At 43.3% G+C, this 25,706-nt stretch overlaps 1 protein-coding gene across 5 annotated transcripts; it reads right to left on the bottom strand.

The window, feature by feature from the left end:
* Positions 1-800: 800 nt before the first annotated feature.
* On the bottom strand, positions 801-24,986 carry synj1 (synaptojanin 1). Of its 5 annotated transcripts, XM_062406782.1 has the most exons (32): positions 24,868-24,946; positions 23,562-23,719; positions 23,304-23,390; positions 22,693-22,960; positions 22,204-22,429; positions 21,110-21,193; positions 17,864-17,925; positions 16,549-16,645; positions 15,456-15,631; positions 15,298-15,379; positions 15,015-15,167; positions 13,916-14,081; positions 13,495-13,518; positions 12,818-13,009; positions 12,404-12,488; positions 11,908-12,048; positions 11,630-11,822; positions 11,117-11,275; positions 10,781-10,937; positions 10,495-10,621; positions 10,143-10,355; positions 9,979-10,057; positions 9,648-9,813; positions 9,369-9,542; positions 9,223-9,261; positions 8,735-8,863; positions 8,498-8,536; positions 6,789-6,830; positions 5,995-6,041; positions 5,698-5,887; positions 5,313-5,614; positions 801-4,092 (listed from the first exon to the last, which is right to left on the bottom strand). In XM_062406782.1, the coding sequence occupies exons 2-32, from the start codon at positions 23,683-23,685 to the stop codon at positions 3,076-3,078; spliced, it is 5,040 nt and encodes a 1,679-aa protein (XP_062262766.1). In that variant the 5' UTR covers positions 23,686-23,719; positions 24,868-24,946; the 3' UTR covers positions 801-3,075. The 5 variants fall into 5 exon arrangements, with proteins under 5 accessions (XP_062262766.1, XP_062262768.1, XP_062262767.1 ...); XM_062406784.1 differs by lacking the exon at positions 9,223-9,261 and having other exon boundaries at positions 13,916-14,072; positions 24,937-24,986; XM_062406783.1 differs by lacking the exon at positions 9,223-9,261 and having other exon boundaries at positions 24,937-24,986.
* Positions 24,987-25,706: the final 720 nt, after the last annotated feature.

Below are 25,706 nucleotides of genomic sequence, written 5' to 3' on the forward strand. Positions count from 1 at the left end.
GCATCAGCCCTCCGCAGCTTTACTGCCCCGTCATGGTAGATGGTGGTATAACATCTCATTTAAAACTGATGAGAGGTGACACCTGCAATCATAAAAAAAAAAAAAATTACATAAAGAATAGTCCAGTGATGAAGTGAAGTATGAAAAGTGTCTTTTTATCTTTTACTTTTGTAAACAGGGCGAAACTCAGTGTGAGGGAATAACTACTGTTTGATCATAAATCAGATATAATTTCTGCAGGTTGCAAGACTTTTGTGGAGGAAACGAAAATCTAATTATACATTTCAGATCAGGAGTTGTGTGCACCAGCTTAACTGCTGGGTTGGTTCATAGGATTTAGTTGGTGAAATTAATATGAAATTTATATTGAATAAAATATACTAGAAAGACTCAGAGTAGAATACATGACCTCTGTCAAGGCCGGACAATCCTTCACGATAATCGAGTTCTTATGGTAGAATTGTAAAAGAAAAACGGAAGAGGCCTAGTAACTTAAATTATTTATTTCTTAAAGAATATAGAAAAAAAAGAAAGTCTAAAGAAATATTCAGGCCCCATAATATAACAAGATAGAGATCAATTCAGTGGTTCTGATGCAAAGCTTACCCTATGTCCATATAAACGAGTCCCTGTGTGATATTTAACCTTTGAAAAATAACATCTAAACTCTAAATTTAAATTAATAAATCAGAAGATAAAGATATGTGAATGTAAAGTACAGCTGAGTACATAAACAGTTTATAGGTATGTAATATTGATGTTGTGCAGTAAGGCATCTGCAATCAAAACAAATACAAAACTCAGGTCAACGAACATTTATTTTTGCATACATACAACATAAACTGCTTCATACATAATTGTGCAATCAGCTGTGCACTTAAAATATGGAACGTCGGGATACTGACACGAGTCGCAGCGTCATGAATTCTCTTGAATACGCACAGAATATGTTCAACAACACAGACTCTTATACATTAAGGGGGGGGGGGGGGGGGGTATAGCCATAAAAAGGAACACCGACCTCACAAAAAGGAGCAAATTGTTTCCTATAAAATGTCCTCTCGGGAACATGACGTGACACAAAAGCGCTGGCTAGTCATCTACTCTTAATGCAGATATAGTTTTTACTCATAATCATGTGTTTAGATAGAGCGTGATAAGCATTATGGAGCTGGTGCTTTCTTGGTTTGCACGTTGTATCCTCCGTGAACCATTGAAATGCTTTTAATTAAATAATTAAAAAAATCGGTCTTCATCACCTGCTGTGTGTCGAGTTAGGGAGGACCGGGCTCTCACTGATCCCTTTTCGCTAAACTATTGCTTGTCGTCGTTGTCAACCGAGTGAAGTAGGTGAACAAAGTATTACTGACACGTCACCTTTGACAACACCACACACACACACGCACACGCACACAAGCACACCTTAGGAATGATTAAGGAACCAGCGAGGCTCTCAAACCAGAGGGAAACAGCTACGGGTTAGATATCACATGTGGAAGAATTTGACACCCAACACTCGGATCACACTCCGGTCTGGAATGTGTGCCGCACGGCGACCTGGGAGCAACACAACAAACAGCCGACTGGACAATGTTGTCTGGCGACGCATTCAGGGTCCGACCGTACAGTGTAGTTTTTAAGAGTCTGTATTCTCAGTGAACTTATAGTCTTCCAGTAGCGCTGGAATTCTCACTCAGGTGGCGGGTGCTCTGAAAGGGGAATGAAGTCCTTTGTCTTGCATGTTTGCTATTTTGCATACAGTGTTTGTTGTGAGCAGACTGGAGAGCAGGAATACGATTAGAGCCACGAGTGAGTTAATACAGAGGCTGCGACTTCTGAACCTGTAAGCACATATGTTCCTATATAAGAGAAGACCTCTGAGGGGGAAAGCTCTGGTGTTCCACGGTTAACCCTGTACACACACTTACATCCAAACATAAACACTGTCAAACACATAAACGGACGATATGCACCTCAAACACGACACGTCACTTCTCACCACAGTATCAACAATAGAGTATTTAGAGTAAATGTTTTCGGAAAGTAAAAGCTTGGTAAATGTGCCCTCGTATTATCACGCACGACGCCTTTCACGTCACGCTCACAGACTCAAACCTTCGTAGGAAGCAAACACACGCACACGCGCACAGACACACAAGCCCCAGTCTCTGAATCTACACTAGCACGGTTCAATGCTTTGGATAAATCAAGGAGGAAGTGGAAATGAGGAAGAAATCCCTCTCATCGGTTCAGGTTGTCGTCTTTGTCGTTGTCGTACAGCATATCAGTGCATATCAGTTACATTGTGCAAACCACTGATACGGTTATCACAAAAACACACACGCACAATTAGCCAAGGGTTTCCATATTGAAAACGTTAATATATACATAACCACTATGTATAGGTTTTTTGATATAGAGCTACAAAATATATTCAGCTAAGCGGAACGGCCTATAGACAGAGTGATGACTGAGTAGAGAGAGAATGTGTCTCGCCATCAGGTGGACGAGTGACCGAACCCAGTACAACATAAAGTACATTCATGAAAAAAGCTAGCACACAATGTGACTTTTAACCTGGACAAAATTCGAGAAAGTAGAAGATGATCGTCTCCTCTGATGCACAGATCGGTCAGAAATGAGGGATGTAAACCGCAGCGTGTTCGTAAATATGGAGGCAACATTGATTCAGGTGGAGGCGGCGTGCTTTACGGCCAGCGACGTGTCTTGATATTGCACAGGTGCTTACACAAATGATTTGTGCGTATAGATATACTTTGTTTAACTGTATACTGTAGACACAGGCACGTCTGCTTCCATGGATCAAAATAAACATCAGAACGATTTATATTAAAATAAACGTTAATATTAGGGAACAAGCTAATATCTGTGTTTTAAGGTTGGAACACGCGTCTCATTATTCTGCTCGAGATATAAACCCTTTCCTGTGTTTAAGAAGGGGAATGGTCTGTACTACTTAAATACTGGCTCTTTTGTACATACACACAAACATATACACATTTTGTCATTGGTCTATACATATCTGGACATGCCCTTTACATATTCAGGGTGATCCTATCTTTCTGTCGACTCCCCGAGGAAGAAGCAGCTGTCACTGGGACCCTCTGGGAGTTTGGGCTTAGCAGTGGCAGTTCTGGTGGAGACAGGAGGAGGGAGGGTGGGGAACGCCGAAGGGGCCGTGTATAACCAGTCGGGCTCCGAGTCGAACACGGAGCGAGGAGTCTGAGTTTGGGGCGGAAGGGAATTGGAAGGGACGACAGGGATGTGTTGTGTTTTTGTCGTGGCTGGGAAATCCAACTCATCGTCGAACGTGACCCACTGCTTGGTGGGTTTGCCTCCCGGTGGAGGAGGTTGGACGCGCGGTGCAATGGTAGGTGGGATGGAGGAGGGTGGTGCCAGAGGCAAGGCAGGAGCAGGGGATGGGTCAGAGGTGAAGGGAGCCAGAGGAGCCAGTGCAGGACTGAGCATGGATGAAGGTGAGAAAAGGGACATTGTCCTCTGGAGCTGGGAGGTTGGTGCAGCTGCAGGGACCATTGCTGGACCACGGGTGGGAATGAGTGGCTGAGTGAGAGCAGACATGGGCCTCTGAGGGTTTAATGCCGGGCCTGGACGCTGGACGCTGAAGTCCGGGGTGAGCGAGCGATGATGCTGTGACAGCGGACCTGTGAAGGGATTGGTGCTGTTGGGTCGGGCAGGAAGCGACTCAGTCGGGAAGGGGCCGGGGGGGACACACAGCGTTTCCTGCGAGCGACTGCGAGACGGGACCGGAGGTGGCGGGAGCAAGGTGGAGGCAAGAGGCGATGGGGTGGAGCACGAGGAAGAGGAGGATGAGTCGAGCACTCGCAGGTCTGACAGAGCAGAGGGCTGCAGGGAGAAGGATGAGGGGAGAGTGCTGGAGGAGAATGTAGATGGAGGAACAGAGGGGGGAGATCGCAGAGAGGAGCCTCTGGTCAGGGACTGGGTCGTGTGCCAGGAGAAGGAGGAGGACAAGGAGGAAGAGGAGGAGAGGAGTGTGTCGAAGGGGTCAGGCTTCCATTGTGCTTCGTTTTGGAGTCCATTCAGTCCATTGGTCTAGACAGGAAAAAGAGAAAATACCATTACGAATACACTGTAAAAAGATTATTGGAGAATCTAATCTACCTTAACTATTTCTATAATGAATATTGTTTATATCTGAGATTAAAGAAACCCTGAGGAGCTTTTTCTCACTAGAGATAGACTTTTGGAGCCCGATACCGATACAAGGGGGTAAAAAATGCTCGATATCAATTTATACATAGAAAATATTTTCATCACAATGGACAAATGGAGAGAAGCTCTGCCTTGCAACTCATTTGTGTGCAGCTGTTTATCGAGGGTGTTTTTTACTTGTGTTTTATGGATTGTGTGCACATCACATCAGCCTTGATTTGACTAAAAACAACGAGGACCTGATCTTTAAAACATTGATCCACATTCTCACTGATCCAAAACTCTGCAGGGTGCCTTCAATCTGGCAACTACAAAACAAATCTAAACATGTGTTGTGTTAACCTCACTAACAACTGGTTTATATATCACAGTACACATACAAAGACTAACTCTAATACAAATGAGTGAAATAATACAAATTATACAAAAAATGTCAAATCAAATAATCATGAGGCCATTGCATATTTGCTCACTTGAACCTCAGCGAGCAGATATGAAAGGACGAGTGAGGGAAACATGGCCAACAACAGACCTCACATTTTCATCTGTTTTCGTTTTTTTTCCCCCTTCATGTCATTTACGGTTTGAAATGTCGACCAACAAAAACAAATAATGCCCCATTCCGTGTTCCAAACACAAAACAACTCTGTAGACTAAAGAACATCCAGGTTAAAATAACGTGCAAGACGTAAAAACGAATGATATTCAAACACGAGAATGAGAGAGAAGGAGGAGGAGGAGGAGGAGGAGGAGGAAGCTGAGAGGGGGGGGGGGTTACTGGGTGTATTAACATCAGAGCGCAGACTGTTGTGCTATGGAGGATGAGACGAAAGAGGTGGTGTAATATCAAGTACCTGTCACCCTGAGGGCTTCTCCGGCTTGTGAGAGAGAGACAAACGTATCAGAGAGACAAAAGCAGGAAGAATGACACACAACCACGCTCATCTCATGATGAGGCAGAAAAGAAGCTCAACACTCACAATCCACCTCCTGCAGTTATCATAGTGTAGAATGTGAAGGAGCAGAATTTGAGCAGGAATCTGTGGAACTTGACTTTCTTTTTCTTCTAACCTTTGAATGAAAAGGAAGTTGGCACTAACCTGTGCAGCTGGGGCCGTCTCAGGCTTGGCGTCCTCATGCGGCAGTCCGTGAGAGGAGCGGGAACGTGGGGGGGGTTTGGGAGAGGCTAGTCCCTGCGGAGGCCCAGCAGGGGCGGCGGCACCAGCAGCAGGAGGAAATCCTCCTTTGGGAGCTGAAGCCTGCTGCGGCAGGAGCGGAGCTTGAAGTGTGGGCTGGATCCGTGGTGGGGCCGGGGACGGAACTGAGGGGGCAGGAAGTTGGGGCGACATTTGTGATGGAGCCTGGGGTCTCACTGCAGGAGGTGGGCCTGAGAGTGGAGGGCCTGAGGGAGAGAACAGAGCAAGAGTTTAAATTCACTGCACCACATGAATTAACATTTCTCATAGGGATAATCTTTTATATTACCCAAAGGCAGGTCAGTAGGTTTCTCCAAGGCACCGGTCACAGGTCGAGGGGCCCCAGGATGGGTGTCCGGGATGGGTCGGGGGGCCCCTGGATGCATTTCTGGTATCGGTCTCGGTGCTCCTGGGTGAGAAGGATGTGGTGGGCGAGACTGGGGGGGAATACTGATCACCCCGGCTCGGGGAGGGATATTCTAGAAGAGGAAGAGGGAATAATAAATAGAGAGACATTTAGAAGTTGGGCAGAAACCAGGTCGAGAATGGTCACAATCCTTTTGTAAGGAACTATTTGTAATCTCACCGGTCTGGGGAAACCTCCAGGTGCAGGAGCTCCTGCTGCTCCTCGAGCTGAAAGAGTTAAGACAGAAAAACCAGGGACATTACAAACAAAACTCCCTCTCTTAAGTATTTATCAAGTCCCAGGGAGAGGCTTGAGGAAAAGCAGGTGCGCTTAGACAAATGGGAGATTCTGGAGACTGAAAAATACCCAAAAAACTGGCAAACCACACCTGAAGTCCACTGAAAACCACGGCCCCAACCTATTACAGAGCAAATTCCCTTTGCCTGACTTCATTACTAATGATGACTCAAGTCATTCCTAAGCTGCAGAAGGCCTGGGAGAGAGAGGCAGCCCTTGTTCTTTGAGCCAACTGCTACCACACGACTCCTCTTTTACTGATCTCTAACTAAACTCCTCTTTGAGCCTGTGAACATGTTCTCACGCCGCTAAGATGTCTTCATTCCGTGTAACACTTCACCGAACAGCCACCAAACGAAAGTCAATCCTGGTAACCACACACACACACTCTTTACTGGGACAAAGGGATTTAGCTAAACACACACACACACCATGCAAATGGGTCAGGTGATGCCGGGGCCAAGTCACCAAAAGGCTACGCAACTAAACCTTATCCTCCAACCTGAGACAGGCTGATTTTGCGTCAGGGGCATGAACACACAACACAGGGTCATCACAGACCCCATATCCCCTCACAAAGACCGGCTTTCATGGGACAAATAATGGAGTAACAATCCTTCTGCTTCCCGTGGTATGTTGGTGCTAAGTGAGGCAGAGTCAGGCTCTGAGGAACTCACCTGCAGCGGCAGAGGGCCGAGGAAGAGCCGGGCTCTTTGGTCCTTTGCAGCACAAAGGAGACCAAACCACATTACTATCATACACAGAGCGGGGATGCAGGCGTTCCCCCACGAGTCACAACAACACTTTACAAGAAGCACTAGCAACAGCAGATGGTGGTAATAAAGCAGCAGAGCGGTGAAGTCTGAGATGCTGTGAATCTGAATATTTACTTCCTGAGGGTCCCCCCCCCCCCCCATTGAAACCAGTGAATTACCGAGGTGGAGTTTACTTTAAGACCAAGTTTAAGTTTATGACAAGACAATAGTGACAAAATAAATTATTTTCCAGTCCACAATGACAGTGTGTATGAATGTGGTATAATGTTTTTTACAATGTTATCTCTAATTAAATGATCTAAGTGATTAAAGAAGCAGTATTTTGATGCATATCCACCCTGATATTTGCTTTCTGACAAAAATATAAATTCTTGTAATGGTAAAATGCACCTGACACCTGTTTGTTAGGGTCTTATAATCACCACTGAAAATGAAATCTGGTCTCCTGAGAACAAAATTTGAATTTCCAGCAGTGGCACAGTAATTGTGAAAGTAAATTTGTGCCACCTGGTCCTTTAACCTCTTCCCAACTTATTCTGTATTTAAATAATCTAGGTTTTCAACAGGCTACTAAGCACGTCTCTCACACAAAAACACACACACACACAACTAGGGTCGCCCACAAGGATGCACAACTGGTCAGCGGTGAACCATCAATATTAAAACAGTATTAATAACATTGGTCACTTGGTGTAGGACTACAGGGATCAGGTGACATTTAAAAACCAAACACCAGCGAGCCAGTTACCTTCACTGCCTCTCCTACCGAGCAGAGGGCTGGGACACTCGCCACAGTCTTGAAGTCAAAGAGGGGAAACGGTATTTACAAAATAAAATAGAGCAAGCAACAAGAAAAACCCCAACAGACCTTAATCTAAAACACTTCAACTACCAGCTACTGTCAGATACATAAGGGGAAACACTCTGGGTCGGGGACAGTTAACAGAACTCACATATACACCACAGAAGGTTTATCACTACAAGACCAGCTTCATTTTATCTACAACTTCCAACACTAAAATCAGATATAAAGGTGACTCATTAGGTGATGCAAAAGTAGAGCTGCATTCTGAATTACACCATTAACTGAACCATAAACTCCAAAACCTCATGAACACACTTAATCTAACACTCACCCAGTTGAAAAGCTGAGGCGGAACCCGAGGACAGTGCAGCAGCGTGTATAAACATTCACATGCAGGAGAGGGTCACGTCATTTTGATATTTCAGTGAATAAAATGGCATTCAATCCTCGTAAAGGAACTATTTCTATGATGATGCAGCTAAGATGCAAAAAAAGCAGCGTGGTCTGAAATACTCCAGCAAGCTGTCAGCGGTCAAACATATGTGAGGTCAGTTTTCACAAACTCAGGGGACACCTACAGGATATGACGGCACATAGCTCTGCATGTAGGATATAGAGTTCACACACAGATCGGGTGTTTCATCCAATCAGAAATCCCACAACACACAAAAGCTGCTCATTCTAAAATGACAGGTTGCTGAATCAGCACTAATGCAATGTGTTTAGTGTGTGTAGCAGCAGATGGAAAACAGCAGCCACTACTTTAAATGCAAATAAACACACAGGTCTACAGCAATGACTTTACCTCCAGAGTCCCTCCTAACTGGAAGAGGGCTCATGCCTCCTTCAGGAAAGAGTGGAAACATTGGGACAGAGGTGAAAATGTTAACGTATGCCTAAAGTACCTCACACTATACCATGATGAACAATTAAATACCCCTATTTCACATGAAGGGTGTTATTAAGATGCTCTGATCAGCATTGGAGGAGAAAACTAGGCTTTAATAAACTGTATACACAGTGGTCGAGGGTGATGATTTACCTGAAGGTGGAGGTGGACGTTGAGGGGGTGCTGGTCTGGCCGGAGGTGCGTTAGGACGAGGGGGAGGGGCACGCTTGGGCTCCAGGCAGAGAGATGTGGGGGCACCAGGCTGGAAGTCGACAGGAGGCCCTGGAATTAAAAAACAATGAGAGAGAAGCAGGTTTACACATGAAAAGGGAGCGGTTCACCTGAGAACGACTAGACATGTGTGCGATTGCCTAATTTGAGAACTTCCACATTCACACCATACACAAAAGAACCTTTATACTATTTCCAATACATTCCAACTTCTCTGGAAAAGTGCATGACTTAATGCCATTAAAGTAAAAAGAAAGAAAGGCACATTTCTTCACACCGTGTCATCATCCAGTTTCACCCTCATGCACAGTTGTGTTTTGAGGAAAGATAAATCTAACACTGCACACAGTTTAAAACTGCTCTAGTGAACACACCACGAGGCTTCTAACTCTGAACACACGTGAAATTACCTGAACTTCGTCTCCTCACTGATGATGGACTTAATTCAGCTTCCATGCATCACAAACAGAGCAAAATTACAGTTTATATTCAAGACCGCAACCCGGACATATGATTGGTCTACACATGAAGCCGCCTGATTTCAGGTTTTATTCACCTTGCGATGGTCGGGAGGGTTGCTGTGAACGACTGGGTCTGCTGGGGGTCGATGGTTCTCCTTGGGTTGGGGAGGGACAGGGGCTGCTGCGGGGGGAGGGCTGAGGCGAGGAGGCGCCGGCTCCAGGCTGCAGGTGCTGGGGAAGGATCTCCTCCACCTCCTCGTCCACATCCCCTAGTGCAGCCGGGAGACGAGAGGGCAGGAATTAATAAACATAAACAGGAATACACAGTATACATTTCTGAGGATATGGGGTTGAGACTACAATCGGCTGCTCACCCTCCATATCGTAATCATCGTCGCCCATGTCCGTGTCCTCAGCCAGCAGAGTGGAGCTAGCTGAGGTGGGGATACTTCCACAGATCCTGTCCACGCTCATCTCCTCCTCCAGACTCTTGATCCAGCCTGGACTCTTCAGGCGGATGTCAATCACTTTGCCAAGGACCTAACCCAGAGGTGTAAGCCAAGAGAATTACTTTGACATACAACTTACAAAACAGTGTTTCACAACAAGATAGAGATGGGTACATATTCAATATATTTAATGTGAAGACTCAGGGGAGCATCTTTAAAGCTTTGAATTATTTTAGATTCAGTTCTGAGGACTTACAGTGGAAGCACAGAGAGAAAGAGCAGCGAGAGCAGAGTAACCTTCCAGGAAAGTCAACCACATCTTCTCCTCGACAAACCTGCACAAACAAGGGCACCATCAATGTAGTCGAACCAAATAATGATGGTCACATACGTCTTTCTGCGTCAGGAAGTCCGGCTCACCTGATGAGGATGACCTCTCCAAACTGAGCAAACTTGTCCAGCAGCTCGTCTATGAGTGCATCGTCAAAGTAGTCATCAGGGCCGGAGGTGCAGAGTGACACCAGGATGGTTCCGTCTGGAGGCCCCTGCTGGGCAATGACATCTTTGTAAACCTGGTGCCGAGCATCTGGGTCGACCTCCAGGATGTCCACGTCCATAATCGCCACCACAGGCCTGAAACCAAACGACACAGAAGGGAAGTGGTTACCTTTGCTTTAGCTCATTCGTTTTTTCACTTGACACAGATGTGACATAAAGAGAAATGAAACAGAGACAACTTGGTCAGCTCTAAAAATAAATATCCTGTTGTTACCTGTGGTCTGAGGTCTTGAGCTCAGCCCTGCCATAGTACTTCAGAGTGCCGGGGTACCAAGGGTTGTCTGGATCCTCCTCATTCTCCCCAGATGTAGAAGCTGCACCAACCATATTCATCTCCTCAGCTACAAGCAGTGCAAGACGTACATTTACAGATTAAGTATTCTGAAGTTTTACTGCTGTGGTTTTTAGTTTTGACTGATGAACCAAAGAAGGCAGGATCATTTATGTCAGTGTTGTTAGATTATTTATTTAGTTTGTACGACAGTGGCTGTGTGTCTCACCTGTTTTGTCAAAGTTCCACTTCCTCCTCTTCCAGAGTATACGGTCAGTCCAGGCAGGTGTGCGGCACTTCTCACTAGTGTCATAATCTTCTGAGAAGAGGTCATACTTGTAGGTGGGAGCAAAATCTAACTTTCCCTCGATAAAACCTCGGAAGACCTGCAGGAGAAAAGAGCATTTAATTGTCAGCTTCAGTTTAAATGTGTGTTTTTCTACTGTACTTTTTTAAGCTATAAAACCATTTTTTTCACAGATCTCAAAACAAAGTGTGTTTTCTGGTGATACTTCATTAACAGTCAGTAGTGCATGTAAATGTGCATGTATTCTTTGGATCATACCAAACCAGCGTTCTTCTGATCCAACAACTGGTCTCCAGCTGTCAAGGCCTCATAGTTCTGCTGTTTGATGAGTTCCTTCACTTCCTCGTTGGGCAGGCTGATGCGATAGTTAAAGTCTCCACACCAGAACACGTAATCGTGCGAGTAAAGCAGACGACCCTGGGGGACAAGACAGATGCAGTTCAGCAAAAAGGAGAATGAAGAGTTGCTTTCTTAAGATTATCACGAGCCATGTTTACTACAGTTTAACACACTAAACACTTCACTCTTAATTTCTTCTGTATGCTCCCTGGAGCTTGCATGCTCTCTTTCAGGAGGGAAGATGGTGGATTGTATTAAACTAATTCTGGCTCTTTGACTTTCACCCCTCTGTCTACACTGGAACAGTTCATGTCTGCAAACATGACATCAGTTCCAGGCAATCAATAAATGACAGTATGACCTTGAGTCTGTGGCCTCCATAATTTAAAACCAGGATGGTGTAGCTGATGGATGAGTTCATATTATTATTACCATGGGGAAGGTGAGTCTGCGCGTGATCTCACTGTAGTCGTCATTCCTCTCCTTGACCTGTGATTGGCCAGCAGCGAAGTGGGAGCAGACAAAGCAGATGCTGGTGGTGTGGAACAGGAGGCGGATGGCAACACCACCTTTGTTGCCTGTGGCTCCGCCCATTCCAGTTTTTACCACGTCTACGGCAACATCCCTGGAACACAGACCACATGTATTAAAACACCTGTGATAACAGTATAATTCTACGCCTTTCTCGAGACAACGTGTAGTGGTCATACCTGATGAAGGGTGCATGCTGTGGGCGGATGAAAACAAACAGACACACTCCCACCAGCTGCTCTGAAGCCAGCAGAACATATTTGTGGTCCCGGGAGATGTTTTTTTGGAGCTCAGCTGCCCACAGCTTCTGGTTCGTGGTGCTGAGACAAGAAGAAAAATATGAGTTATGGTGTAGAAATAGTATAACATAAGAAAAAAATACAGTAACTGTAATTATCATCATTTTAAATTTCAAGATTTTACAAGAACCTTGTTGAAGAAATTTATTCAGATGTGGATTAGTCTTGTCTGATCAGACCTACACAGTACCACTACTGAGTCTGCATGTCAATGGACATCAGGCTTTTTATTTACTGCAATATATTTTTATATAGTTATATGATGCTGGAGCATAGAAAAAGGACTGGATATACTTTATGAAGCCGAAAGGAGAAACATCTCAGCTATTTCATTATCTCGTCTGGGTTATATCAGGCTGGTATCTCGGACACATACCTGGCACTGACGATGTTGCCGGCATTCAGTTCAACCATTTCCTCAAAACCGATGGCAAATATATCGATGGGGTTGGCTTTGCTGTCTGTAAAGAGAAAAAATACACTTAAAAAAAATAAACATAGTGTTCAATTGACATAAAATGCAATCACAAATGCAATTGTTTTTGGTATTGTTTATTCTGGGAAACAAGATTTTAAAATTTGGCAAATATCAACAATCAAACATGCTGATACCGATGACCATTGCAATATTCTACTCTATAATGGATGTAATAAGTACAACATATGCTACAAATAAACTTCATATTTCCAAGTCAAACTGAAGATTCATCCCTGTGTCTTTAAATGAACACATTATAGTTGCCCCGTGTCACTTCCTGTCCACAGTAAACGCAGTTAAATACCAACGTACCCTGGAACTCAGGATGCCCCGCCTTCTTGGGAGCATCAAGCAGCCAGTCGTTGAGCGTCTGGTTGCGGAAAGCAATGCTGCGAAACTGTTTACCCCCGTTCACATTCCAGGTGCCGACACACACCCGGATCTGCTTGGGCATTGTGTATTTCTGGTAGTTCTGACACATTCCCAGCAGTACCCTTGGGGAGGCTGCAGATGGGAGGAGAGTGTGATTAGAGTGTGAAGTGGTGGAGTGTGAAGTGGGTCTGTCGGAAGGGTGGCACACAAGGAAACTAAAAACATGGGAAAACATCAAATCAAAACCAATGGGAGAGTGACCAAACACAAGAGAGGAAGTCCAAAACAATGGTCTGAATGGGGCACAGGAGGAGGAATAAACATTTTGTTATCAACATTTTATCTTTACTTTACCGACGTACAGATAAAAATCAAATAATCAACGTTGGTAATGGTTTATTTTGCTCTCTAAATTTTCCCAACAAGAAATGTAAACCTCTTTCACTGTTGTAGGAGTCTGATTAAATACAAAAGACAGAGTGTTAAACAACTACCAACGTCAACTGATGAATGAATAAACAATAATGAGTAGGGAAACAAAGATGGAAGGACAAATACAGTGCGTGACAGAGGTCGAAAACATCCATCCACTGGGGGCAGTCTTTCAGTTACTATACCTGATTGTAAGACGGGCTCAGTGACTAAGATTGTGCGCAAGAGCAGGAGGGAGAGAAGGGAGAGAAGGGCGTGTTAAACCAGCGCTCTAACAGATAGAGCTAGGACAGCATTCTGTCAGCAGTAATCTAACTGGGACAGAGGGCTGGCACATGGAGATTACACGTCCCACTTGACGTGCCACAGACAAACCCTCCTGTTTTACAGAGCAGCTTGTGGCTTACAGGGTTACAGACACGCATTGACATATTCAAAAAAATCTTCTTCCTTCATGGAGCCAAAAGGAAATTATCTTCGTTGTTATTACAATATGTAAAAGTTACAAAAACACAATTGTTTCACTACTTATAAGTAGATTTTGGCCAAATGTCTGTTGAATCCTATAAAAGAATGCGTTATTCTCCACTTGTAGGAAAGAATTACCATAAAGACTGGAAGTGGTGAGCAAGGCCCGAGCTTTGTCCGCCAAATCACTGTTGAGTGTGGAGCCCAGTCTCAGGATGTCGATCGCCTCTTGCTTAGAACTGTCGAAGAAGTTGTTCTGGATAGTCCTCGTCACAGAGCGCGCTCCATCTTTCAGCTTCCCAGACTACAAAACACACACAGACACACACACAATAATTAAGATTTCTTCTAATTATAGTTGAAGTGAATGAGAAACACCTCTAAGAGATTCAAGTCATTTATACTCGTGAACCGACCACGAAGGATCAAAACTGCCAGAGATTGATGTGCGACACAATTTGAGTCAATTCCACATGGCAATAATTTGAGATGATCCCTCCAGTTTCAACCAATCAGGACGGCAGATGTGGCCAGTTCAAGCAAATGATACCACAGTGAGAAAAATGATGAATGGAATGTAAATCACAGAAGCCTCCAAGGAGCACTTAAGAGTTCCCCAGTTAAAAAAAGATTGCATCATTGGGATACCTCAAGGGAAATAGAATCAGGTTTTTAGGTGTATATTTATATTTATGAAAAGAGGCTCAAAATGTCCCATCCCATCATCATTTGACCCACAGACACTGCAATCAATAATGCACCAGATATAGACCCACAACTCAAATACGACATCAACGCACTCGTTAACTTACCAGACAGGTGCGAGGTCCAGAGGACGGCAGAAAGAGACAGCACACGAGAGTTAAGAAAGAAAAAAGCACTCACTGCTGCTCACAGAGGATCAACTGCACAGTCATGCAGGATCCTGTCACTGCATGCACATTGCACAACTAGTTGAATATTGTTTAAGTGCCTATCAAAGTAAAAAACTGTTTCAAAATACTGTTCAGGGCTTCAGCCTTTTATTTTAGCCATTTATGGTTGTGGCGTTAAACGTCTTCCCTTAATGGCTTCATTCATTAGGCAGTTAGATGTGAGCCTAACTGATGTCTGATTAAGTTCCTTCCATCATTCAAATTCATACAAATCCTACATCAAGTGCAGCCAGACAACCTGCTGTGCACTACATGCTGCTTAGAGTGTTCTTATTATGAGTCATTGGAATTGAAAGTAGTACCTTGGCCTTCCCGTCCAGAGCCCCGGTGCCTGCATAGATCTTACTGACGGAGTCTCCATTGACCGACCACATGGTCCTGAAAACCTCCTGGAACCGGGCCACCAGCTGGGGTTTCTCCGTCAGACCCATTTCCTCCAGCTGCTTCGGCAGCATCTGCGGTTGTGAGGAGCAGAGAGTTAGACGGGAAAACCTCCTCACAAAATAAAATGTACTTGACTGAAGAAATTAACATGTGATATGTTATATCAACAGGACAGCCTAGTGCTCAGAGGCAGACTCCTACCTCGAGGGCGAAATAGGCTTGTACACTGTTAGTTCTGTCCAGACAGTCCAGGCAGTTGGTCCTGAGGGTCCCACCCTGAGTCCTACAAAGACACGTTGAAATGAAGAATAAGCCAAACCCTAAACACTTCATATAACATGTTTGTATTCCCTTCTCACCTTGTGATGCCGGACTCTCCAGAGTAATAGAAGAACCCGCACTCATCTACAAACTTGTTGACCTGGGGTTTCAGGACACTGTGAAGTTTGTCTGCTTTGCCTCCCTTCACATTTTGGTGGTAGTCAAAGTTCACCATCTTCACTGCTGACGCATGTTCCGAAGCCTTCAGATGACTCTGGAAAAGAGAGACGGGAAGAGGACTTCATTCAACAGATTCAAACTTAATCCAAACAGTGTTAAACATGTTTGTGCAAGATTCATTGTCTGAAAATGAAGAAATATTTTAATTTACTGTTACAAAACCAGTGACTTGAATCTTTGAACATGCAGGTCATGTTTAAGATGAGCTGCTGTTGACATCTGACTTTGCTTCCTGCTAAATTGAACCAGATAGATTTGAAATTTACTTTACACTGTCATTACTTTCTATTATCTGTGACGTAATCATTATTAACTGTGCAGCAATAACTACTGTGGACTGTGAAATATGCTGTCTATATTATATTTATTAATTGTACTAATTTGTCTCAGGTCATTTTAATTGCATGATATAATGTGTGCAATGTGTTATTTATAACTTTTATGCACCAACCAGAACCAACGCTCTGACTTTAAATGTATTTAGTACGATACAATAACAATGAAACTTGAGCGCTACACAAGATCTTTATCCGTGTCTTATACAAGAGACAACATGTGTGACTAAGTAGTAAACCTACTCTTCAGTATTACCCAACAAAGTGGCGCTTTGAATCTCAACAGCAAGTGTTTGGTGACGACTTTACAACCACAGAGGAAAATGTGACCCGACCGAGTTCAGGTTTTTGGGCTAACTGATCCCTAGGGAGTAAAAAAAAAAAAAATTTGATACTGTTTCATACGCTAGATCCCGGGACTCCCTCGGGGGGAAAATGCATTAGAACAACATTCTGTCTTGGGCAGTAGTGTCCATCTACTCAAACAAATTCCTCCGTGTTGCAAGTGTGTGGGTTTACAAAGAGCGTCTGTCCTGACACACATTGTGTTGTGGACAGATTCGGTCATGTTGGAGGCAATTAGATGAAGCTGTACATGGAGAATGGCTCTTCTCACCTGGAACGCTTTACTGAGCATGTGTTCTCCTTCCTTACTCCCAAGCAGGTTGAGGATCACCTGCTTACCGTACAACCTCCGCAGTGCAGTGAAGTGTCTGGGAAAACATACACAGTCCCATAATAAGCACAGGCTAGTGGTTACCCAATACAAGTTGTTTTTCCAATTTAAGCTTAAAAATACTGTGCACACAAGACGTCTCTGATTCATCAACAACAGCTTAAGATGAAGTGATGCATGTTTACTGGTTTTGTAAAGCTGCAGGTCTGATAGAACTCAAAGTGGCATTGTGCAAAGCAAGGGTACATAATAGAAAATAGTGCCACTCAATCTGGTTTAACTGGTTAGGAGCATCATTCCTGCTCCTAACAGATGTTTGAAAAGCAAGTCGACCACTAAGTGTGAAGAAATGACTGATTTGATACAATCTGACTTGTCCTGACGTGTTAAAGAAAGTGTGGCAGAACCACTGAGCTCAGCCCTCCAGAGACCGTCCTCTGTAGTCCAAGATGTCTGGTTGTCAAACAACCACCAACTGTCTCCTCAAAGCTAGACAGCAACAGACAGCGTGGGTACTGCGAGGCTGATAAGAGCGGCTACAGACAGGTGATAAGCAGGGCGCTATCAGGGTGTGGCCCAGTGATTAGGGTGATCATCTTCCCTGTAGGGGGCCTGGGTTTAAGCCACAGTGGCAGTCAATCAAACTAATTACTCTCTACTGCTGACCCTGCGTCTGTATTGTGTCTGTAGATATACAGTCTCTGGTCTGTAGACAGGGAAAGGGCAAATTTGTGATGAGTTAAAGGGATTCATCCTCAAATGTGATGTTTAAGGTAAAAACAGAACTATCATGAGGCTTCTTCCAATTATTTGTATTGATGGCTATCGTGAAATGAGGAGATGTGTTTCAGAAACAACTCACAAACCTTTAATTAGATGCATTGTAATAATAATTTGACTTTCACAAGAGGTGGGCCAGAACTTTTGTGAAGGAACTTTATGCAATAAACATAATTGAGAATTTACTCAAGTCGACAGCTAATCAAGGGCTCCCAATGTTTCCTGTCTGCTCCCTGCAATAAACCTGTCTCTGAGGACAAGACTTCAATTAACATTGTCTCATTCAGGAGTCTGGAGAGCTCTTCACTGCTGTTATTAGGGCAGTGGCTGAAGCAAACATAGTATTATGGTGTCTGCTATGCTCTTCTAGGGAGTGGTGCTCAGTTGGAGGCCAGATAAAGCAGCTGCAGACAATGACACACACACAGACACACACACGGTTGTGTCAACATATGACAGAGTACGTTTTAATTACCTTTCGAACGCTGGTGCATTAGCCTCAAATCCCCTTGAGAGTTTGACACGATGAGAGCCAACCTGCAGAGAGGGGACAGACACAGAAGACAAAAAATAGACGAGTCACAAAGTCCTCCTTTGTTACAGATCAGAAGTGGAAAGATGCACAAAAACACATTTTTGCAGATGGCCAGAAAACCTGTTGTTGAAGAATGCATTTGGGATAGAGGTTGAAGTTTTAATCAACGTTTTAACAGCGGAAATGAGACCGTTGAGTCCAAAATAAAGTATGAAAGTGTGGAGAAGGAAAACAGCGACACAGGGGCAGCATGGGGAGATGTGTCCGTACACATAAAGACACTGAGCAGCAGAGGAATATTGTTGGTTATCTCTCCAATACCTCTTCAACACGTGTATTAGAATTTTCAAGGGTGTATTCTCCTACATATGATTATTTAGATCGAAAACTAAATCAGAATAAAACACCACATGACTGCACCTTGACATACTGAGCTGGACACAAGCCCAGTGGAAACCAGCTCATTCCACATGGCAGGTCCTTACTTGTTCCCTAGTCCGTGAAGGGATTTCTACTTCTTTAGGTATTTTTCCTTATTAGGTCTTGTTGTACTAGACCACCTCTCCACACAGGCCACACTCAACTTAACGGACTTAACTTGTCACAACTATGGTCTTTACTGATTTAACACAGGGAGCCGTTTGATACCAGGTCTCTGTGCCCCTCCCTCAATGGCACTGACCAGCATCTGCTCAACGAAGACATCAGAAGATAAGATGCACTGACCAACCAGCCGAGGAGTAAACAGTGTCTCAGTGTCTAATGGTCACTTGGTTACATGTGGAACAGAACATGAGTAATCTGAAGTAAAACGTAGGTATTAAAACCCTGTACAAAAGTAAAACATATATACAGGTGAGCCGATAAAGTATAACATGACCTACAGTCTATTCCCATTTGAGTCTCTGGGTTTAAATGCGTCACATCTGAGGCAACCTTCAGATTGAGGGCGACATTACATTTGTTATCTTGTTTATTGCTCATCACTTTTCTCCTTGATGCATCGAGCTTAAATAAAGCCTGCAAACACTCGGACATTGAAAGAAGAAATTTAATAAATATCTAAACCTAGATATCATCAGGGGGTTGAAATATTCAGCTAAAACAAAAACTGAACAGACGTCAGGTTGCAGCGTCATCGTCATCTCAATGTGCATTGGATTTTTAGACAATACCTGTATTATTCTAGGTTGTATATATATATCACTGTTAGTGTATGAATTTGTGCTTATTAACTTTTAAATGTTTTGCCAGAATGGTTGTTTTGTGGTTTAGCTGCAACCTGCACATTGGTTCAACCAGTATCATGTGAGAAGCTGAGCCATAAACCTTTCCTCCACACTCATCTCTGCTTGTGGACAACCCCCCCCCCCCCTTCTTTGATTTATCTTCTCCATCATTTAAAATCACCCTCTCTTCCTGTCAGCCTTTTACCAGCTAAAAGAAATCCACAGCCCTGCTGCCCCATTCTGGTTCAGACAGCTTTTGCTCGGACTGGACTTTCCTTTCTGAAATCTCTAGTTTCGGTCTTTGGTTATTTTTGCACTGTGCTTATATTTCCCTCAGCTTCGTATTCATATGCTTGAACGTTTGTGTGTGCCTATTCTGGCGAGGCCCATGTTTGGCAGGGCTTAACAATTAGCTCCATGCTTCTGCCATTTTGTCACTCCTTCCCATCTCTACTGTCATGCATGTCTATGCATATTTAATAACTTCCAGAGATGGCATCGGAAAGGACTCAGGTTACAGCTGTACACCTCAGACCAAAAACCACCCCCAGCTCAACATAGTTCACCCTATCTTACTTTGATTGATCTATAATATTAGTATTTATTAACCATGTATTTGAAGGTTTGTCCTTGAATCTGTAAATTACTGACTGATGCTTGAAGTTTTCATTTCCAACCAATTAAATATTCCACAGATGTTTTCTTTTCTCCAAAACAACCATAAAAATAATTTGATTTATTCATCAACCAGGCCTCTAACAACTGACTTACTAAGTGTGGGCAATCCTACCACCTTATCTATTAACATCTTTCCTAGCAGGGTTTTAAAATACTGCACTACAGTTAAGATTCAGAGACTAATTCAAACGTATTTGCAATCTACACTAACTGTTTAAAGATCAGTGACTCTTCTGGATTAACCTGTCCAAGCTTTAGGAAACTATCTAGCTCAGGGAATGAATTGGAGAGAACAGCGAGGAGAAGGTCAGCCTACAAGCCACAGTCTGTAGCGGGGATAAGAGCTACACAGTGTTGTAAAAGCAGGAGGACTAAAGTTTGGTCTGAAAACAACCGACAAACCAGCTACCCTTTGTTTGAACAAAACCAAAGTCCTTGTGGACTGAATAGGTCACTAATATGACCTTGGCTTATTCCTCTACAAGATGGAACAGCTCCACCCATCCTAATTATCCATTGACACCCATCCAGTTGTTAGAGGAACATTAATAGCCTCAGTGAAGGGAAGAAGTTTGGGGATGTTTTCAGACCAGGCTCTCACCTGACCAAAGAAGTTTGGGAGCTGAGGAAAACAGAAAAATGCCCTTTACCAACCATTATATCTATGATTAACCTTAGCCCACGTCTGATCTAATCCACCAGTCTGTGCAATGTCAGGACAGGAGAAAGAGAATACCAGTGATGGTGTGTGCAGTATAATTGATGATCCTCGTTCTTACTGTAAATCTCTAAATTGGTATTTTCTGGACAGGAACTACGTATGGGACCTGAATAAAAATCCACAATGGCCAAGCTTTAGTTTTCATTCCTGTTCTTTGGCATTGCACAGAGCAACACCCATCCGCAGTAAAAAAGCGCCAGCACCACACAGAGCAAATAAAGAGGGTTATACCAGGTGGGGGTTTTCATCCGGTCCACTAAGGTTCCGATTCTCATTCAGATGCAACAAAACCCCCTTAATGGACTTTTTCTGAACAAAGCATGGACAAAATGTGTTAACAGTGTAATTACACTGTTTTAGCAGTTATAAATTATTGTTTTTTTTTTGTTTTTTATCCTTGTTTGAGGGAATTCCACAGGTTTCATCAGAGTTCAGTGTTTACACTTACACTATGCACACAGAGTGAGTCTCAGCCATGTGACATCACAGCGTTTCATGATTTTCTTGATATATCTGAATCCAAGGCTGGTTATGTGGAACTGATTTGGTTTTCATTACCTGGATTCCTGGCTGTTCCCAGAAAAGAGGAATGGACCCACGGATCTGTATGAAGGAGGAAACTCTATCATCCAGGAATATAACCTGTGATTGAGAAAAGAGAAGAGGGGTCAGGTTTTATGTGACAAAACATATTTACTTTAGAAAATAAATCACTAATTTGAACAGTTGGGATACAAAAAAATATCCTTACATTGTAATAAAACTAACCACCTAACCAAAAAGAAAGTGACAGTAGACTAAAAACCATAGGGAAGTGAATAAACGTGAATTCCTCTATGAGAAGAAAATACATTAACACAGAGGTTGACCTAATTCAACAGAGCACCTGACAACACAATGCAACACGAAAACTCTGCAACAGCTGCCACAGTTGCAAAGCTTATAAGGTTAATTTTGTATTTAGTATTCACACTGAACCTGTGGTAGTTACTGAAATAGTAATTTTTTAGATGTGTACTATATTACACTGAACTGTGAACGTAGTAGTTTCAGTTACTGCGCCCAACCTGCAGCTTCCTGTTACTTTGCTCAAGCAGGAACCTAAAAAGGGAAAGTGTGACTTATTTAGTCATTTTCCACAAAGAGTAGAAATGTGAGCTTTCATAGCCACATAAACACGTCTTAGGCTAAAATAAAATACTGACTGAACATAAGTTGCTGGTTTATTGTTATTATCCTGTCAGTGCTATTGTTGACAATGCACCTATAATCATTATTTAACAGCTAAACACAATGTATTTACAGTGATAGTGCACGTCGTTAGAGTGATGCTGTTTCCCCACAAGACATCCACCAGATCTGCTCCTGACCAGTCAATAGATAACCAGTATTTAAATAGAGTGTATCAACCAAGGTCATGGGACTGGATGAACAAATGTACATGATACATTATGTAAACCTTAAACTGCCTGAAGCTGTTCAGTGTATTTGTCACTGTCTGCTGCTCTGCGTTCTGTTTGTCCCGCTCTGAATGGCACTGGATGAACAAAGAAAACACCAACTATAATCTACTAAACCTATTGGCCTTGCTGCATCATAGGGATTTATTACCACCAGAGACACCCAATAAAACTGTAAAAGGTATTTTTCACCTGTTCAGTCTCCACAAAGTTGGCGACCTGTCCATCGTCGTTTGTTCCTCGGACATTAAATCGAGTGCCTGCTCGCTCTGAGCTGAGGCGGGAGAAGATGCAGGCCTTGGCCTGTTTGTGACCTGCATAGATGGTCCTGATCTCCACACCACCGCACATCAGCCTCAACAGCCAGTCCTCACAGTTAACTCCGTAATGTTTCAGGTGCAGGTGAAGAGACTGGTTCCTTTTGATTCATAAAGAGAGAAATCACCAGTGAAGCGCATAAACAAATTCAGTGTGAACTGTTCATTTTCACACCTCAGCTGCAAATCCCACAGCCCCCACGTCACACTTTCAGAAGAACTCACCACAAATGGAAGACTGGGCAAATTGAAGAATGTGTATTTAGTTCATATCTACATCTTTTGGTATTTTACAAGTCAAATGCTTGCCTGATCGTCTCAAAAATACCAATACTCTGAAACATTAATCAATTCACGCGCTTACCAAAAGAAGCGGTTGTCTGTTGAATCTTCTTGGATCCTGCGACGTGCATTGAGACTCAGGTCCAAACTGACTCCACTGGAAGACCAAGCAAAGTAGAAGTGTCCTGAGTTCAGGACCTTTCGCACCTCCGCGATCCGGTCCTCGTCTCCTGGATCATTCTTCAGTGATATAAAGTCCGTCTGTGTGACCCTGAAAACCTCAGAGTCCTGCACCTTCCCCACAGAGCTACATCCTGTCACCACCACCAGACTGTGGAGCATGGAGTCCCCTGCAGAAGGAAGGTGGCGCATCAGTTTAACCCCTAATACACTGTAATTACAAATAATAAAAAATACAAATAAAACCTAAAAGACAAGAAATGATTTTCACAAAAACCCCGGCCGGTCAAATCTCAGCCATCTATGAGCTTTAATCTTTTCCACAGCTTTTTCAATGTTGTGATAACAAGAGACTTGAAGGTCACGTGGAGGACAGAAGAAAGCAGCTTATGAGTAACCAGTGACGAGCCTTCCCAGTCATACATGAACCTAGGGGTCAAATCCATGACCAGACCCAGAACGATTCTGAGGCAACATGAGGCAAAACATAGAGAAGACAATTCTGTAGCTTACCCAAGTTTAGGCGGAGGACACCCAGGACTCCATAGGCGTCAACTATCTTGGTATATGAACTTTTAATGGCCTCTTTCTCTGCTGCCGCTAAAAGGTAAACAAAAGCGACACATTATTAGAAAAATCACGGTCGAGTTCTTCCCGAGAGTTGAAGCTAGATGAAACCTGGGACCTAATCATTACACAAACGCACATCTAGACTCACAAACTACCAGCGTTACATCTTATCACACAGGACAATCAGACAAGATGCCTTACACAGAACAGCGACAGCCCCCGATTCAAACATGAGACATTCTTCCCTGGTCCTGGTTTCCACTATGACACTGTAGGGGGGCGGGTCCAGCTTGTGGTAAATGCGATATCCCTTGCTGAAGGCCATTGTTGATTCAGGAGGAAAAAACCTTTGTTATGACCTGGAGACCAAAAACAAGAAACAACATCAGATCAGACCGGAGACATGTAAATCAGACACAACATCTGTATCATAATGGGGAGGTGACCAAAGAAGTGATTAAAGTGTTTTTATAGAGTTATCATGGGGCTGGGCGACAAAACCACAACAATAATCAGCGCACTAAAATTTTCATCTATATCAATATGGCAAATGTTAAATATAAATGGATGTATTGCTTGTGAAGTGTGCGAGCATGGAGAGGAGATATAAAACATAGTTGGTTTTAAAGTTAGACCTCAGATTTGTAAAAGGTTTTGTTTAGCATAAACAGTTTAAAACCACAAACTTCCCACAAGAGCAAAAAAAAGGACAAATCTGAAGATCAAAACTTAAAAGAAACAACAATTTTAAGCACAAAACCTTTGCTATAGGAATAATGCTTTATAATTGTCATACTACTAATAACAGTGATGATAATGACTTATTGTTTTGTCTTTATATTCAAGATATATATATATATTTAATCAGATGCAAAGATGTTGCAAAAATAAAGTCCTTTCACTTGCACATCACTCTTACTGCAGTTTACACATTTGGGGTTTTATTTCGTTTATTTTAATGAATAATAACGGATCGTGCAGCTAATAGGAAATCAGTTCTGGCCCAACACGATGAGAGACAAACTAAAAAATTGCGCAATCAAGTTCGATTGCGGAAGTCGCGACGCAGAACCTGAAAGAATCTTAATAATTAATAAAAAGTGAATATCGCAGGTGAGCATCTGGAGCTCAGCGGGCGATGGACGTTCCTTAGGCCGGGGAACAGCATCCATCCTGGCACCGACAGTCACGACATCCCCGCCCCGGCTCCCGCTAACCTTTTACCCGCCTGTCCGGCTCTGGCACCGGGCGGATAGGGGACGAGACACTCCGCTGCGACAACGACTCGGTGACACAGCGAAAGCAGCTTGCGGTGTATTTAACGTTAGCTGGCAGTTAGCTAAGCTAGCTACGTTAATCACAGGGACGGCTAACGCTCGCTAGCTTGTTTGGTGACGGTCGGTACCAACCTGCACGTCCGGGAACACAAACTCTTACATTCCGGGATGAATACGTCTAAAACACACGCGGACATTTAGAACATATGATCCCGTGCACGCATTTTTACCAGGTTTGTCGCACAGTTGCGTGTTTGGTTTAAATCACGGGAAGGTGGAGATGATGGACGCCTCCTTACCGTGTCCCCCCGCCGGGTTGGTTGTGACTCCGCCGCTGTCACAACAAAATCCGTCCCGGTGTGCCAGGGCCTGATGGTACATTCCGACGCAAGGCACGCCCACCCAATGTTACCGTAATATTTATTTATTTATTTGATTTTATGAATTTGTTTCATTCATCGACCAGACAAAACAATTCAAATGCAAACACCACATATTTCAAATCTTGAATGAGAAGAAGCAGAAAGAAGAATAATCTTATAGAATCTGCGCCTCTTTAACGAATCATTGTCATTGTTGTTATGTTGTTATATTCATATATACATACTTTTGCATATATATTTATATTCATACTTGAACATATAAATGAAATGTTTGCTTAACCTTGTTCTGCTTTGTTGTCCTTGTTTTTTTTTTTTTTTTTGTGGCTTTCTTTTCCTTGAGTCAAATTCCTTGTAGCATAACTGAACGCATACATGGCCAATAAAGCTGATTCTGATTCCAAATTATATCCTTCTATTACTTCCTACGTAACATTTAATTTGTAACCATTCAAAGAATCTCACAACAAAACGTAATTAACCCTTTAAAGGTTCAGTGTGTAGAATTTAGTGATTTCTAGTGGTGAAGTTGCATGTTGCAGCTGAACACCCTTCACTTCACCCTCCTATTCAAAACATGAGAGAGAACCTGTGGTAGCTTCCGTTGTCATAAAACTCAAAAGGTGATTTGTTTGTCCAGTTTAGGCTACAGTAAAAAACATGGCTGCCTCCGTATAGAGGACCAGCAC

The sequence above is a fragment of the Platichthys flesus genome, chromosome 15, assembly GCF_949316205.1.
Source record: "Platichthys flesus chromosome 15, fPlaFle2.1, whole genome shotgun sequence".
Taxonomy (NCBI): Eukaryota; Metazoa; Chordata; class Actinopteri; order Pleuronectiformes; family Pleuronectidae; genus Platichthys; species Platichthys flesus.

Bases quoted from the DNA above. Each gene is read 5' to 3' on its own strand.
- synj1 (XM_062406782.1), bottom strand. From the start codon at position 23,685: ATGGCCTTCAGCAAGGGATATCGCATTTACCACAAGCTGGACCCGCCC. The intron at 12,489-12,817 runs GTACGTTGGTAT...TTCTCTTTACAG, and splicing joins GGGGCATCCTGAGTTCCAGG to ACAGCAAAGCCAACCCCATC. The intron at 10,058-10,142 runs GTGAGCCGGACT...TTGTTTGTGCAG, and splicing joins GGAGAGGTCATCCTCATCAG to GTTTGTCGAGGAGAAGATGT.